Raw genomic sequence first — 16,801 nt, forward strand, 5'->3', positions numbered from 1 at the left:
GAAGTACCAGGCACCATTCTCACATTCACAGGGTTGGATCAAGGTTACTCTTTTATATTGTAAATCTGTTCAAATGGCAAAAAAATTTACAGCATAATTGTTTTTCGATTATACTTTAGTTGTTTTTCGGTTGTTTTTTAATTGTTTTTCGATTTTTCTATTTAAAAAAATAAAAGAAAAAACAACCAGAATTATAATTAAAAAAAATAAAAAAACCATTTTTAATGGATATTTTTTAATATTTTTTCAAAATTTTATGCCCAAACCAAGTGGAGTCTAATTCTATTAATAATCTGATTCATACAAATTATATATAAAATCTAATCGAGTTGGATTAAAATCACTCATTTCAACATACTTAAATGTTTATTTTTTTTTTAAGAACTAAGATTCAATTATGCACAAGTAGATTAAATTTCTTTTTTAAAGGATTTAGAAATATCTCAAAGCTTGAATTTCCCAATATAGTTCGAATTAAAAAAATATAAATACTTATAAAATTGTGTATAGAGATTTTGATTTGCAATCTGATATATTTTTATATAAAATATACGATTTGTTTTTGTTATATTTCATAATTTATGGTGTGAGAAAAGTACACGTATTAAAAGATGTTCATGTCAATGCAAAATATGTTTTTTGCTGCAAAAAGAATTCATGTATTTCTATATGAAAATGCATCAAACTATATGTAGGTATTTTAACTATATTTTTACGATTAAAAACATATTGAGCACAGGTTTGATAAAATAGACATGTCTGAATATCCAGGCAAGCCAAACTCTAGCTGAAATTGAGCTAAGAAAAAGAAACAGGAGAGGACAACAACGTTTAAGATCTCATTGAAGCAAACTTGGCAATGGCAATGGCAATGGCAACGGGCTGTGTTGAGAAGGGACCACATACTACAACACAAAAAAGCACCACCACAGGCTTTGTCCAGAGTCCGTACTGTTGAAACATAAAAGCAAACTACTTTTGGTCCCATTTGCATCCTCTCATTATTCCCAAATTGCCCTTCTTCTTCTTTAAAAATGACCCACATGTCCTGCTTTTATACTCCCTGATCGGTTACTTGCCCTTCAATGGGGCAGTTGACAGTTAAAATCAGGCAGGTAAGCCCTCTTACCTGCCCCTTAATTTCAAATTATTTTATGTACCCATCCAAAACCCTAAATATAATAATATATGTACTTTTCAAGTTGCATTAGTTTATGCTAAACCTTCTTATAGTTGGCCACTAAAACAATTCTTGGAAACTCCACTCACACCATACATAAAACTACAAAAAATCAACGGAGATTTCGATCCAAAACATTAACAGAAAAAAAAAAACCACTCTTTAATTCAACTAATCTATAACACTAAAAACCCAGTTCCTGATTCATAAAGTCTTGATCTTTTATTCTTATACAGTTAAAGATCACATATTTTTATCAAAATTTAAAATCCTTTTTTTAAGAATGGCTGTTTCTAGTGATTCAATTCTTAAATTCCACCACAAGATCCTGGTAAAGAGTCCAACTTTTAATTTAAAGAATGGTGTTTTTGGAGTTGATGTTCGAGCTCATGTTGTTTCTTGTAATGCAAGAAAAGAGAGAATTCAGGGAGTGAAAGCAGTAGCAGAGGCAGGTATTAAGAGGGCATTTAAGAGCTTTGAAGCGAATTTGGACTATTTAGGTTTGGATTCTGCTGCAGAGAAGGAGTTGAGAGAGAAAGGGTTTTCTGGGTTGAGAAAGACAAAATTGGTGTGCACTATAGGGCCTGCTTGTTGTTCATTGGAGGATTTGGAGAGGTTGGCAAGAGGGGGGATGAATGTAGCTAGACTTAATATGTGTCATAATACCAGAGAGTGGCATAGTGATATTATTAGGAAGATCAAGAAGTTAAATGAGGAAAAAGGGTTTTGTATTTCAATTATGATTGATACTGAAGGTAGTCAGATCCATGTAGTTGATCATGGAGCTCCTTCCTCTCTTAAAGCTGAGGTATTCAATTTGAACTCTACCAAGTTTTTGCTTTTCTCTTTTTTTTGAGCTAGGGGACTCTACATTGTCATTAATTACTACAATTGGATTCTTCTTAACAATTAATTTTGTTTAGTAGTTGTTGATTGATGAAAAACATATGAGTTGAGTGGCTGAAACCAATACTTGCTTTGTATTAATTATGGATATAATGGTAGATGGTCTGTCTTTAGAAATTCTAATTTTGCTGAAACAACCTTGCAGTTTTTTTGCGAGGCTTTCTGCCCTTTGTAGCATATGCAGTTAATGAGTAAAACCCAGTATCTGATTTGCTTTAATTAGGGAAACGCATGGACGTGGACTTACTTTAAATGCTTGGAGAAAAGATATTTTACTTCATTTCAGGCTTATAGATAGATAAGTGGAACAAGTAATTGATTTTGTTTGCTCATGTTGAATTCCATAATCCTTTTCTTTTTCAATTAAGTACAATATCTGATGCTTTGCTGTTCTCCTTTTGGCATCAGGAAGGTTCAGTTTGGGTATTTACAGCTCAAAAATTTGAGGGTTCTCGCCCATTCACTGTTCGAGCCAACTGTGAAGGATTCTCTGAAGGTGGTGATTTGTTGCTCAGTATTCCATTGATCTTTTCTGTTCTAAATGCAAGGACAAGATAAATTTTTTATAATTTAATTCATTATCTTAATATGAATGATTATCAGGCATTATGGTCGGTGATGAACTGATTATTGATGGAGGAATGGCAACCTTTCAAGTTGTTGAAAGAATGGGACATGATTTGCGTTGCAAGTGCACAGATCCAGGTCTACTCCTACCTCGAGCCAAATTGAGCTTTTGGAGGGAGGGGAAGCTATCCTATCAAGGTCTCCCGACTATATCAGAAAAGGTTGATTTATGCTTATCCTGTTCTGGCAACTTTTCCCCACATTCTTCTGAGGCAACACCAAATGCTTTTGGTTTTAAGATAACTGTATCTATATCAGCCATGACAATATTCTTGCATCTTATCACTTTTACCATTTCTTTTGCTGCCTTCCTCACAATATAATTTAGAAAAGATTGTGATGCCTATCATTAGGTTGTTTGAGTAAAAACCTTTAGAGGTCAAAATCTGATCCTGCAAAATCCTATTAGCAGCACTCAAGAAAGCCTAGTGTCTCTTCTCTGTCCTAAGGATTTCTATGGAGGTTCATAGATTTTAGCTGGTGAAAGGGAGGAATAACTGTTGTTTGATGACAAAATTTGCATATACTGTCCTTGATAGTTTTAGGCAAGAAAAAAGAAATTACCTGCTACTTCAGATTTTCAAATTAGAAATTCCAGTGATTCTTTTCTGTGGACTTGTGTCAAAGCTGTTGGAGAATGAAAATGGAGCTGTCTTCTTAAGAAGCATCTCCAAATAGTTGTGGTATGAACCTCTATAGTAGGGCCAAAAACAGAATCTTAATTAGAATGGCAGGTTACTGTTAGTAGAAGCTATTTAGCATCTTACCAAGTTCTTTTCTCCTTCTCATATATCGTCCTATCCACTCTACAGGACTGGGAAGACATCAGGTTTGGAATTTCTGAAGGTGTTGATCTCATTGCTGTGTCATTTGTAAATGATGCCGAGTCTATCAAGGATCTGAAGAACTATCTCTCAACGAAGGGATCAGAGTAAGCGAAAGTACACATTCACAAAGTTGACATTTTATAACATCTCATTTTCTTAATAATTTCTGTGTCTTTTAGTTTATATGAAGTCTCATACTGTCAACTCATAGCTTATTCAAGCAGGCCTTTCTGTTACATGATACAATTGCTTAAACCTTTACTTGCATTTCGATAAAGAGCATGTGAAGGCAACCTTCATTAGCCTGGATATTAATGGATCCACTATGGGCTCTCCATTTGCCCAAGACATGACATGGCAACACATTATGCTTCACTTCTTCTTCTTCTTCTTCTTCTTCTTCTTCTTCTTCTCTCTCTCTCTCTCTCTCTCTTTCTCCACTTAAATTTACATCTTCTTTGAGAAATTAATATGTCATCAGCCATATGTGAAGGGTTGAATTTCTATGTCCAATATACTTTTATGTTAGCTATGCAAAAACCATAGAAGCTTTCTCTAAATATTTTTCTCTTTTAGAGTTTTGGAAGTAAAAACAACTCAGATAAAATACGTTGAACTTCTCACGAAAGTTGAATATTGCTCTTGGAATCTTCTGGAATCAAATAAATGTAACTCTTGTCATTTTTACAGATCAATAAGAGTATTGGCAAAGATTGAGAGTTTGGAGTCTCTTCAGAAATTGGAAGAAATTGTAGGGGCTTCTGATGGTATTATGGTGGCTCGTGGTGACCTAGGAGTAGAAGTTCCACTTGAACAGATTCCAACAGTTCAAGAGTATATAACCCGTATTTGTAGGCAGCTGAACAAGCCAGTAATTATAGCTTCTCAACTTCTTGAATCAATGGTTGAATATCCAATGCCGACACGTGCTGAGGTACTATAATGTGCTGACTTTTACTTTGAAAATTGTTCTTTTTAGAGGCCTCATAGACAGGTTGAATATTTTCTAATAGCATGTTCTTTGATGCAATAAGGTTGCGGATGTAGCTGAAGCAGTTCGGCAATATTCTGATGCAATGATGTTATCTGGTGAGTCAGCTATTGGATCATATGGAGAGAAAGCTCTTTCTGTCTTGCGGATGGTCAGCAGTCGGATGGAACTACAAAGTCGCAAGGAAAACCGCCAAAGAGTTCTCCATCAACATCAGCTTGGAGTTCCATTGCCTGATCGCGTATCTGAAGAGATATGCAATTCTGCTGTTGAAATGGGTAACAAATTAGACTTTTTTCTTGTGCATGAATTATGTATTGTTGAGTTTTTGAAGGCAGCTAATTGGCTTTGTTCCTTAACATGTGATAGTTATTGGTATGAACAACTTTTGAAATGCTTATTTTCAAGAAATGCACACCAAAAAATGGTTATATAAGGATCTACCCAGTTGTAATACATATACATATATATATATACACATATATAGATTAGCCGAGATAAACTGTGACCTGAGTTTTTTCTTCACACACAACCTTGAAAAAAGTGAGGGGATTGTTATCTGTTTATATCACCATTGATCACAAACATGTTAATTGATTTTCTCCTGTATCCTGCTGGCCCTGTATGACTCACTGATGTGTTCTATCTGCAGCTAATAACCTCGGTATTGATGCTATCTTTGTCTACACAAAGCATGGGGAGATGGCGTCCCGCCTTTCTCGCAATCGTCCAAACCCTCCCATATTTGCATTTACAGATGACAGTAGTGCTCAGATGGCTTTGAATTTGCAGTGGGGAATTATCCCGATATTAGTTGATTTGTCTGATGACATGGAAGCCAATATTTCAAAAACTATCAATCTTATAAAAACAAAAGGCATGATAAAAGAAGGGATTTCTATATTGATAGTCTCAGATCTCACTCCATCAAATGCAATCCGAACCACCATCCAGTCAATCCAGGTGAAGACCATCGAATAGGGAACTTCCCATCTTCTCAATGCGTTCATCTCTCAGTGATACAAGGGAAAGTAAAGAAACAATAGAAACTGTGAGTTCACAGCAGAAGATTGCAGATGATATATGCATACAATGAAACTGAATTCTTTGTCATTTATTATCTCTGTAAATTGACTGCAAGAGTTACGTTGCTTAGGTGCAGAATGTTGAACAGACTTGCAGATTTTTTGGTTAGGATTCACTTATGTTTTTCTTCTTCTTTCTTTTCCTGAATGTTTACATTTTGTTGTTTTCAGTGAATGAAAAAGAAGACCCTGCTTTTATACTAAATTGTAAGCAATGTTTAGTTCTATCAGTTGATGTTTAGTGCAGGAAACATGCATCGAGCACCAAAGGAGAAATGTGACTGTGAGATTGAAAACTTGTTTTTCTTTTAAAATTGTTCCTAATGATATTAAGCCAAAAGAGAAGAAAAATATAAATGAAAAAGAGATAAGGACAGAAAAACAGGAAAAAGAGAAGCGCCCACTTTACACAACAAAAAACAGCAAGAAGAACAGAAACAGTCACATGAAAGTGTATGCCAAAATCCATCATGACAGGGGCGAAAATCATCTCTCTATTTCGTAATGTTTCCCCATTGCAATTTTTAGCTGTTGTCTATTAGGACCACACTTTAAACTCTCTGTCTGCTACACATTATAGTCTGTTGTCCGTAGACAGATGCTGCATTGGCACATATCTTCATCACTTCTAAAACTTCTTCGATCTTTTATAATAATTTCCTTCAAAAGAAAATCTAAAATTCATTCACATTTTACCGTTAAAATCGATTCACAATTAAGTTCAAAATTGCCCTTTTCCTTCTTTCTTTAAACGCAACCCCTCAAGTAAGGTAGTTTACCGTTAAAATCTTGGCAGCCAGTACCAGCTTCTTGTAAGTATCAAACAGTAGATTGCCTAATGTACCTAACACAGTAATCATTATGCTAATTACTAGTAATTAGTGCTGATTTCATTTTGTTTAGATATCTTCTTTCTCACCTAGTAAACTCCACCCTTTATTGCAAGAAAGTCCAAAAGAAAAAATCCATTGTTAGTTCCAACGTCTTTATGCCACTTAACTCCTTGTTAATCACTAGTGGCAATCCTAATTCTTGATCTTCAGTAACCAGACTACATTTTCATCAAGAACCCATCAATGGAAATAGCAAGCAATTCTAGCTCTACTCTTTTATTTCATACCTCAATCCCTGTAAAGAAGCAACCTTGTGATTTAAACAAGACCGTGTTAGGTCTTCCAGTGTTTGCTAGTAGAGTTTCTAGGAATGTAAAACAAGTGAAGAAGATCAAACCCATTATTAGGCGAGGGATATATGCAGTAGCAGAAGTGATAACTGAGAAAGTGTCTAATAGAAGCTCGGATCTTTTGGGTTTTGATGTGGTTGCAGAAGGAGAGTTAAGAGAAAAAGGGTTCTTGGGTATGAGAAAGACAAAACTGGTGTGTACAATAGGGCCAGCATGTTCTTCATCTGAGGAATTAGAGAGGATGGCAATGGGAGGGATGAATGTGGCTAGACTTAACATGTGTCATGGGACAAGGGAGTGGCATAGCAATGTGATTAGAAGGATCAAGAAATTGAATGAGGAAAAGGGGTTTTGTGTTTCTGTTATGATAGATACTGAAGGAAGTCAGATTCATGTTGTGGACCATGGAGCTCCTTTCTCCCTCAAAGCTGAGGTATTTGTTTAATTAGAATCCAGTATTTAATATGATAATGGAAAATAAGTAGAAAATGAGCAGAGTAACTATTTTTTGCTTTAATGGGGAAAAAGAAATTATGGAAGTGCCTCAAATTTTTTTTTGAATTATATATTTCTACGGTTGTTATTCTTATAAAAGAGTTGCAAATTACAGCACTGATTGGTTCTCCTTAAATTAGAAAGAGCAAAAATGGGTGTCTTTACTGTTTTTATGATAAATCATGTTTTCTTTTTGCTTAAAAGGAAAAACTACAGATATTATGGGGTTACTCTCAAGTCCAGTATTTAATTTTTCTTGACAAGGGAAATTGTGAGTGCTAAATTAGTTCAGAGAAATAGTTTTGTCGAAAGGAAATTCAAGTTTAGAAGGTTTATTGTTCTCCTTGGGCTTCAGGAAGGTTCAGTTTGGTTTTTCACTGGGAAAAAGTTTGAGGGTTCTCTTCCCTTCACTGTTCAAGCAAACAATGAAGGATTTTCTGAAGGTAATACATCAAGTGCTTATTAAGTCATGGACCTTTTTTTTTGTTTGTTTATAAATGCAACTGGAAAGTTTAAACATGTCTAGTGATTGGTAGGTATCATAGTTGGCGACGAACTAGTTATTGATGGTGGAATGGCAAGCTTTGAAGTAATTGAAAAGATTGGGAATGATTTACATTGTAAGTGCACTGATCCTGGCCTGTTCCTGCCTCGAGCCAAATTGAGCTTTTGGAGAGAAGGAGAACTTGTGGAGAGGAATTATGAACAGCCTACTTTATCGGCCAAGGTCATTTTCAATTGCTTTCAGTTCTTCTATTTGTTTCTCGGTCTTTGAGGGCTTTAATTATCTTTTTCTATATAAACCTTCAACTTTTAGAATTACCAATGAGAATACGATGAAACTTTTTCTAGATTTTACATTACTATGCTCAAAGAATCCTGTTCTTGTTCCAATAGGATTGGGCAGATATCGACTTTGGAGTTTCTGAAGGTGTTGATTTGATTGCTCTGTCATTTGTCAATGACGCTGATCCCGTGAAGAATCTGAAGAACTACCTATCTACCAATTCAACCAAGTAAGTGGAATTCACTTTAATATCATATTACATAATTCTTTTCTGAAGAACTTTCTTTTTCTGTATGATGCATACGGGAAAAATTATCTACGAAGCCTCACATTAATTTGTTCAACTGAAACTTAAGTTTCTACTTAAGCATGCTGTTTTGCAGATTACATTCCTTCGCTAAATGTGGCTATGATCTATCATTGTTGCATTTCACTCTCACTTACAGTGAGCTGGCAAGTCCCCTTTAGTAATTGAAGTATATACCTGCTCTTAATTCCTGGGGCCCTAGCTAGCTAACTCTGTCACATTAACTCTGGATATATGACTTTCAATGTGTTTCTTGGCTGGCTGAAAAGGGTCTTTTGTGTCTGCTGAACTTATGAAGGTCATGTATATTTTCTTTTACAGATCAATAAGGGTATTAGCAAAGATTGAGAGCTTGGATTCTCTTCAGAAATTGGAAGAAATTGTAGAAGCTTCTGATGGAATCATGGTAGCTCGTGGTGACCTTGGAGTAGAAATCCCTCTTGAACAGATTCCAACAGTTCAACAGGAAATAACTCATGTTTGCAGGCAACTAAACAAGCCTGTGATTATAGCTTCTCAACTTCTCGAGTCAATGGTCGAATATCCAACTCCAACACGCGCTGAGGTACTATTCTACAAAGTCTCTTGGCATTATGGTTAGGAAATGGTATTTTGTAGCAAGAGAGAGACGTCTAGTTAATATTTGGTTGCAAGATATCCTCACTTCATTTTCTCTCTGTATGAACTTGGATGATTTTTCCTGCACATGGTGGCGATGTGATTTTTGGGATTTTCACTTGGAGTGTTTGAGTGGAGAGATGATAGATATTTTAATGAGATTCAGGCATCTCTGTGATAAAATGTCTGTTCTGGCGACCTTGTTTTCTAAATATGCAGCTCATGCTGTTACTTCTTTGAAGGAGAATAATATCACAAAGTAAAATTTTTTGAAATGATTATATATCTTCTGCAATAAGGTGGCAGATGTTTCTGAAGCAGTTCGACAGTATGCCGATGCATTGATGTTGTCTGGTGAGTCAGCTATTGGATCATATGGCCAGAAGGCACTTTCTGTTTTGCGAATGGTCAGCAATCGGATGGAACTATGGAGTCACGAGGAACAACGGCAAGCTAATATCCACAAATTTCAACTTCGAGAGACATTGCAAGATCGCGTTGCAGAAGAAATTTGCACATCAGCTGTTGAAATGGGTAATCGTACTTTTGCTTGACATCTTTTCACAGTTTAAATACTGATGTACAAAAGCTGCAAAGATAGCTTGGTCATATAATAGACACTAAATACAGGCATCATTAAAGATATGCTATTGATATGCAATGTTTCCCTCTGGCTATACTCATATATGAAATAGACAATGTTCTTTGGACACTAACAAAAGGTCAGGTATTCTGAGATTAATAATTCTGTGCTCTTTTATGCAGCTAACCACCTTGGTTTAGATGCTATCTTTGTGTACACAAAGCATGGATATATGGCATCACTTTTGTCCCGCAACCGCCCATACCCTCCCATATTTGCGTTCACCGACGAAGCTAGTACTCGAATGGCGTTGAATTTGCAATGGGGAGTTACACCCCTGCTCATTGAATTATCAGAGGACTTAGAAGATAACATCTCAAAAACAATTGGTCTTATGAGAAGGAAAGGGGTGATCAAAGCAGGAGACGTTGTTTTGGTAGTCTCAGATTTAACTCCTGCAGGTGCAAGTTCAACAGCATTCCACCAATCAATCCAGGTGAAGACTGTTGTTTAGCAGAACTTCTCACTTAAAGAATGCTGTTTTTTTTTTCCGTGTCAGACAAGAGAGTGTAATATATCTGTCTCTGGTCATTCACTGTGATCATTGTAATTATATACCGTGTTAGGAAGTATCAATGTCTTTTCTTCTTTTCCTTTTATTCCTCTCCAATGAAATTCCCTAGTGAGAGGAGACTGTCAGGATTTGAGTCTCTGACGTGGGCTGTTATGGTCTGCTAAACCATTAGCATCATATATTATATTGATATTTTATCTTTCAGCCTCTGTTTACTGCCAAATTTTAGGGAATTTTCAAGAAACCTTTGTCAAGAATGTTGCCGGGTCATAACTAACTAACAAATGTCTGTAACAGCTATCTATTTTGTTAGGCTACAGGTTCTGGAAGTATGCTTGTAAAATGCAGCAATTGAAACTTGCAGGTCTAGGGTTTTTCCATTGTGGTCCAGTCGGTATATTGGCCTACAATTACAAGAGACAAGGTAAATAATTAGGGTTGGTGGGTCTGGCTTGGAGCTATGTGATATTGTGATAGGCCTGATGGCAACATTGCTAGCTTTGTTTCTAAAGTAAACCCTCTTCTCACATAATTAAGGTTTTTCTAAATTAGCCAATTCTTTTTAATAATTTTACATTATTTGTTAATAGGTTCCAATTGCTATAGCTTATCCAAATCAGTAGCCTTGATTGGGTTTTTTTTATTTTAGATTTTCTTTTGAAAATAAAAACTTCCAAAAATTTAAAAAAACAGAATTAAATATTTTTTTTTATAGAAATTATGCATCTTTCTTTCATTGGAAAATAAAAATCACAACTTGATCAATAATAAAAATAAAAATTAAGTACAATCAAGAAATATAAAAGAAATCTCACTTAAATAGTACAAATTTGTGTTCACATCCGTTCAATTGCGTTTACAGACCTTTTTAATTTATAATTCGGCAATTTACATGTTTCATTCGATGATTATTTTGAGCCATAATTTAACTCGTTGGTCTTTAAATGAGTCAGATTCTAAAAACATCAACTGTAAACACATTCATAAAAAGAAATTCAAATTATATAAAAAAATATAATTAAAATTTCCACATAAATGGAATAAAAAACTCCATAAAAGAATAAGTCAAAAAAAAATCCTAATAACAATAATAATAATAAATAAATAAATAAATCTGAAAAATATGTATTTCTTATCAAAATTTTAAATCGGTGGTGGTTAAAAGATTTCTTTTTTTATTTTTTTTTGTTTTTTTGTGAAGAACAATAAGAAGATAGAGACAGCTGAATTAGAATCTTTTATTACCATAGTCAATATTGGTAAGAATTTATCAATAAGAAAATATGGACAAACTATTTTGGTAAGTGCATCAAATTTTAATAAATAAAATATAATTTAATTGAAAGGAAAAGTATGTTTTTCAAGAGTATAATTTATAATTAAATTTGTATACAACCATTATTGTTTGTATTAGCATCATATACCAATACTCAATCATTTGATAAACAAACAAAACTCAAATCATGAATTATAAATATCCAAATAGTAAGCAACAAAATAGAAATAAAAGAAAGACTTTTGGAGAGCTACTTGAAACAAAATCATAACCTTATGAATCATGTGCCCAAAGACATTCTCACATTCATGAGATGGGAATTGAGTTCAATGATGATGAACCCATTTTTTTGAGTCATTTTTATATAATATTATGCCATCATATACATCAATGTCATGAAACTGAAAACATATAAAATTTAAGCAAAATGGAAAAAAAAAAAAAAAAAAAAAAGAACAAATTTGAGGAGATGATAGAATATACAAAAACCAAATTGTCCATCTTGTAAAAAGTTGTTAACAATTGCCATCTAAGGTATTGTCTAATTGGTATTATTATTCATAAAAAAAAAAGAGTAAAAATTAACCCGAAAAATAAAATAATTATTCTTATTTTTCCTCTGTTTCTCTTCTTTGATTATTTAAATAAAATTTTCTCAAAAATAAATAACCTAATTGTATTTTTAGACTAAATCTAATGGAATTAGAAGGAAATTTTTTTCAAAATCGTTTGCACTCAATTTTATAAGAGAAATTATATAATTTGAAGTTACTAAAGAACCTATATTTATTTAGGATTTATTTAGTTAAATTATTTGTCGATAGTTAAAAGCTAATAGTTTGTGTAACTAATAGATATTGAATGTTTGATATTAACTATTGCTGATAATATCTCAAATTGCTAATATAAATATTTTACAGTCATATGTAATATAATATTAATAGTTTAACGAGTTAGACATATTACTTACACATATTGAATAATATAAAATATATATTAAAAATATTTCGTTATATAATAAAAAAATTTACATTAGTAAATATTAATTTTAAACATAATAGTACATAATATTTTAATTTTAAAATAAAATTATAAAATGAATATTTTATTTTATTTAAATTTTTAAAATTTTTAAATTGATACTTTTAAAAGACATAAAATATAATTTTATATTGTTATTTTCGTATAATATTTAAATCGAGTTAATATTAGTTAAAATTAAAAGAATAAAAATAATGATTAAGAAATATTGAAAAAGTTGATTTTGTTTATTTGTTTATAAAAATAAAATTGTTGGTAAAAAACTTGAAATGAAATAAATGTTAAGAGAATTATCAAACACTTTAATAAAATTATTAAAAATTAAAAAGTTATTAATTATTTTCAACGTCTATATCCATCAAGCTATTTTTTCAGTATATATATATATATATATATATATATATATATATATTTAATAGTTAAATTACCAACTTATCTACGTACTATTAAATTCCATCAAATTAATTTTTCAATAAATTCATTATACATTCCGAGGAAAATTGTCATCTAAGAAAGATTAAATTATTTTAACTTTTCTTCTTTTTAGAGAAAAATTATTGTGTCTCTCTTCTACTTGAATTTTATTTATATTAAGCAATGATAAAACTCATAAGAAATTTTAAAATTGAATTATTAAAAAAAGACCCCACTTCTCAATTATCTTGTAAGTAATTAAATATTTTCAATATTACATTTTTAAAAAAATCTTATTTTATTTAATCCATTTGGTTTCAATCCAATGCTGGTTGGAATTGTGTGGCAATTCTAGAAGTGACGTCGCTGAACTCCTAAGCCACAAAACTCACCCGACACGCATCATCATCCTGCGCACATTAGCCACATACAGTACATATTAGCTATAATACGCCCACTGAGTGACACCAGAAGAAATTGAAAGCCGCCGTTTCTTTGCTTTTCTTTTCTTTTCTTCTGCTTTCGCTCCATTGAACAAACGCAGAAAAAAATAAATTCTTCAGTTTCTGTTTTGGTTGTAAATCTGTTTTTCTTAAATGATTTCAAATTTGTGATGCCAAATAGTCCCTAGAAAGAAAAATAAAGAAAATGGCTGCTCTTTACGTGTTGAAATCCACTCTTTCTCCAATTTCAATTCAACAGAAAAATTTTCCCGGGAATTCAAATCCCAGGAGAACAATTCTCAAGTTGGAAAATTTCACCTCAAGAAGATACATACAGAAGCAAAAGTTTAGTGTCTGTTGTTCAGTACAAGAAGGGGATAATCAGAACAATGGTAAGTCTTTTTAGTCAATTATTTTCTTAAATTCTAAAGTTTTAATGTTTCACTCTTTTTTAATGGATATTTTCGTTTTTCTTACTGGGTGATTTTCCTTGTAATTGTTTTTTTTTTTTAAATTATAAAGTTATGTATAGTTTTTGTTAGTGAAATTCTATGGTTTTTACTTTGTTGATGATTGTTATTCTAATTTGAATTTTTTGTGTGCTTTCTTTTAGCTGAGGAAGCACCAGAATCATTGTTTATGAAGGAATTGAAGAGAAGAGGGATGACACCAACTTCATTACTTGAGGATTCTAATAAGGGTAGTTATGGATTGGAGGATGAATTTAAGATTGGACAAGAAGAAGATAGAGGTTTTTTTAAAAGAAAAGTAGTTTCAACTGAATTTGATAAAAGCCTTACTAATCAAAGAGAGACATCCATGGCATTGAATAGTGAAGGACTTGAGGTTTTTTTTTTTTCCAACCTTCTATCTACTTTAGTATTGTATCTCATAATTAGAATTATTTATGTCAAATATTGAAAATAGAAACAATTTAGATTCATATATATCAAAATACAAAACAAACTTTCTGAAACATAGAATTATGGTTTTGTTTGTATTAATTTTGAACTAACTTTAATTGTCAAAGCATAATTGGTCAGATTTCTTCTAGTGATTGCAATAATACCTTTTTCTGTTACTTCTTGGAGAAATAATGTTCATAAACATTTTATTAGCATGTTTCTATTATCCTTTGACTTCATCACCCACTGGAATTGTTAGTCACCTGGCATGATGAAAGTAATCCCTACTGTCCTCTCTATTGTATTGATTTTAGGAAGAACATCAAAATGATAAGCCAGATTAAATCTTAACTTCTAGTGGTTGATTTGGAATTTTTTTGGTCATCTGCAATAGAATTTCCTCTTGAAAGCTTGTTTGGAGGAATGTTAGGAGCCATGACTTAAAAGTTTACTTATTAACTGTCTGATTCAGGCATTACTCTTGTAATTCAGATTTGATTGAATGAGATTAATTCTTTAATTTTTTAGCAGAGTAGTATTATTTTGCTATTACTTACATTTTTTTCTGTTTTCAGGGTTTAATTCCTCGTGCTAAACTATTGCTTACCATTGGAGGAACATTCTTCTTGGGATTTTGGCCATTGATTCTCGTAACTGTGGGGTTCTTTTCTGCACTGTACTTTGTAAGTTCTATTCCTGTTCTTTTTATGTAATGTGTTAGCAAATATGGTTCCACGTTTAGTCACAGAGCTGTTTTCACAGGCTAGACACTTGATTGTACTATGGACAAATGCAAAATTCTTGTAGATCTGCATTTCGTTTTATTAGTTGTAGTCTGATCTTTTATTTAACTACATTCTGGAGATGGCAGTTTGAAGTGGTGCACTGAATTTGGTCATTTGGAAGCTGGTAGTTACTATCTCATAGTCCGTTTCTATAGTGTATCTAGCCCTTGATGGATTTTAAATGACAGTAGAGCATGTATTACAACAACTTGTTCTGAATAGCAATAACTTAGTGATGAGATCTTTTTGGTTTATATTCATCAAGCAGAAACTAAGAAGATGCTAATGCTTTATTTTTTGAATTCTTGGCAAGTCAGCACATGCCAAATGTAGATAGGAGCAATACTGTCGAAACTTCAAATATGGCAGTGTAAAATTTGATGGTACTGAATCTGAGCTGGATATAGTGTATTAACTGACAGCCAGCAAAATCAAATTCCTTAAAATCATGTTAAAATTTGGGTCGGCAAGGTCAATAAGATCAAAAAGTAGGCCTCTTCAAAGTTATCATAATCATGTATTGGCAAAAAGTTTTTGATGGTTGTGTTCACTCTTTGGGCTGGATTTGCATGTTGATCAATGTCAGGGATTGTGGACAACCCAATATCTTTTGGTTGGATGTTTTCTCTTTATGGAGTTGCAAATTGATTTATCATTGTTTCTAAATGCTGTGACGGAAATTATTCGGTCCTTGTAAGGTCTATATCCTTGGCAGTTTGATGGAATTTGAGTTGGATAAGTAAAGCTGCTAAGTTTAGCATTCATGTGGTCCTGCAACCAGACTACTGCTACTAGCTGGCCCTTCTTTCAATTTTTATATGTTTTTTTGTCTATTTTCTAAAAATGCTTCTGTTCAGTCACATCATTTTGGCTTGAATATATTATGTATTGCCTCATGATTCATGAAAGCTAATTACCTATCTGTTTCATCTTTTTTTCCTCTTCTTTTTCTTTTTCTTTTGGCAGTATTTTGGATCAACTTTCGTTCATGATGGAAGCAACACACCTATCTCACCACCACCGTATATTGATCCATATGAACTTCTGGAAGATGAAAGAATATCTCAAATAGCACCTAGTTTAAAATGAAGGATAAAGTGCTTCTACTAATGCTAGATTCTTAAAATCTTCCACAGATCTTATGTAGTTTATAACTCCCTGTTAAATTCTTTCCCTGTGTAAATACTTGTACCTATCAGAAAGCTTACCAGCTTAATAGTCAGCATCTTTCATACTGATTTTTTTTTTTTTTTTTCCAGCTGCTTACATACCATGTCCAATATCTCTAAAAAAGCAGCCCTTGAATTTACTTGCCCCCTTTACTCATATTGAGAGGAAACAGGTAGCTATAAGAGTAGACAGGCTTAGATTTCTGGTACATCATTATCTTGGTGATGAGATGAGATAGTAGTCAGGTTACTTCCGTTATATTTTCTCTTTTGGTTCGAAGCCACATTGTGGACAAAGAGGCAAGGCAAAATTGCCTTGTCTTTGTGAGAATTTCCATAGTAGTACTATACTAAAAAGTTATGATTGTTCGCTTAGAAAATATATATATACATTAATGTTATTTTATCCCCAAAAAACTTGGATTCTTTTTATAAAAATATTATATGTCACATCACTAAAATTTTAAATTGAGAAAAACTAAAATTGGACGGTCTTTTTCCATATAAACCATGCATTTAGAAATATATTTCTAAAGTATTTTTTAAGAGAAGCATAACTTAATCAAAAACATTAACACAGTATTTGGTTAAAATTAATAAAATTT

At 32.7% G+C, this 16,801-nt stretch overlaps 3 protein-coding genes across 4 annotated transcripts; all 3 read left to right on the forward strand.

Moving 5' to 3' along the window:
- The first annotated feature begins 1,113 nt into the window (after positions 1-1,113).
- On the forward strand, positions 1,114-5,821 carry LOC8268911 (pyruvate kinase isozyme A, chloroplastic-like). Its single transcript, XM_002522054.3, has 7 exons — positions 1,114-1,988; positions 2,495-2,582; positions 2,690-2,874; positions 3,526-3,644; positions 4,231-4,474; positions 4,575-4,809; positions 5,184-5,821. Exons 1-7 carry the CDS (start codon positions 1,464-1,466, stop codon positions 5,510-5,512), a joined length of 1,725 nt encoding a protein of 574 aa, XP_002522100.2. The 5' UTR covers positions 1,114-1,463; the 3' UTR covers positions 5,513-5,821.
- A 280-nt stretch (positions 5,822-6,101) lies between these two features.
- Positions 6,102-10,367, forward strand: LOC8268912 (pyruvate kinase isozyme A, chloroplastic-like). 2 transcript variants are annotated; one of them, XM_002522055.4, is made up of 7 exons: positions 6,102-7,232; positions 7,650-7,737; positions 7,831-8,021; positions 8,192-8,310; positions 8,710-8,953; positions 9,306-9,540; positions 9,772-10,367. In XM_002522055.4, the coding sequence occupies exons 1-7, from the start codon at positions 6,693-6,695 to the stop codon at positions 10,101-10,103; spliced, it is 1,749 nt and encodes a 582-aa protein (XP_002522101.2). In that variant the 5' UTR covers positions 6,102-6,692; the 3' UTR covers positions 10,104-10,367. The 2 variants fall into 2 exon arrangements, with proteins under 2 accessions (XP_002522101.2, XP_048231830.1); XM_048375873.1 differs by having other exon boundaries at positions 7,113-7,232; positions 7,559-7,737.
- Positions 10,368-13,344: 2,977 nt separating this feature from the next.
- LOC8268913 lies at positions 13,345-16,265 on the forward strand. The gene is made up of 4 exons (XM_002522056.4): positions 13,345-13,729; positions 13,951-14,183; positions 14,818-14,925; positions 15,994-16,265. The coding sequence occupies exons 1-4, from the start codon at positions 13,543-13,545 to the stop codon at positions 16,114-16,116; spliced, it is 651 nt and encodes a 216-aa protein (XP_002522102.2). The 5' UTR covers positions 13,345-13,542; the 3' UTR covers positions 16,117-16,265.
- The last annotated feature ends 536 nt before the right edge of the window (positions 16,266-16,801 follow it).

This window comes from Ricinus communis, chromosome 6, assembly GCF_019578655.1.
Source record: "Ricinus communis isolate WT05 ecotype wild-type chromosome 6, ASM1957865v1, whole genome shotgun sequence".
Taxonomy (NCBI): Eukaryota; Viridiplantae; Streptophyta; class Magnoliopsida; order Malpighiales; family Euphorbiaceae; genus Ricinus; species Ricinus communis.

Coding starts and splice junctions, on each gene's coding strand:
- LOC8268911 (XM_002522054.3), top strand. CDS start 1,464: ATGGCTGTTTCTAGTGATTCAATTCTTAAATTCCACCACAAGATCCTG. Junction 1,989..2,494: donor CTTCCTCTCTTAAAGCTGAG/GTATTCAATTTG, acceptor TTTTGGCATCAG/GAAGGTTCAGTTTGGGTATT. Junction 4,810..5,183: donor CAATTCTGCTGTTGAAATGG/GTAACAAATTAG, acceptor TTCTATCTGCAG/CTAATAACCTCGGTATTGAT.
- LOC8268912 (XM_002522055.4), top strand. CDS start 6,693: ATGGAAATAGCAAGCAATTCTAGCTCTACTCTTTTATTTCATACCTCA. Junction 7,233..7,649: donor CTTTCTCCCTCAAAGCTGAG/GTATTTGTTTAA, acceptor CTTGGGCTTCAG/GAAGGTTCAGTTTGGTTTTT. Junction 8,954..9,305: donor CAACTCCAACACGCGCTGAG/GTACTATTCTAC, acceptor TTCTGCAATAAG/GTGGCAGATGTTTCTGAAGC.
- LOC8268913 (XM_002522056.4), top strand. CDS start 13,543: ATGGCTGCTCTTTACGTGTTGAAATCCACTCTTTCTCCAATTTCAATT. Junction 14,184..14,817: donor TGAATAGTGAAGGACTTGAG/GTTTTTTTTTTT, acceptor TTCTGTTTTCAG/GGTTTAATTCCTCGTGCTAA. Junction 14,926..15,993: donor TCTTTTCTGCACTGTACTTT/GTAAGTTCTATT, acceptor TTCTTTTGGCAG/TATTTTGGATCAACTTTCGT.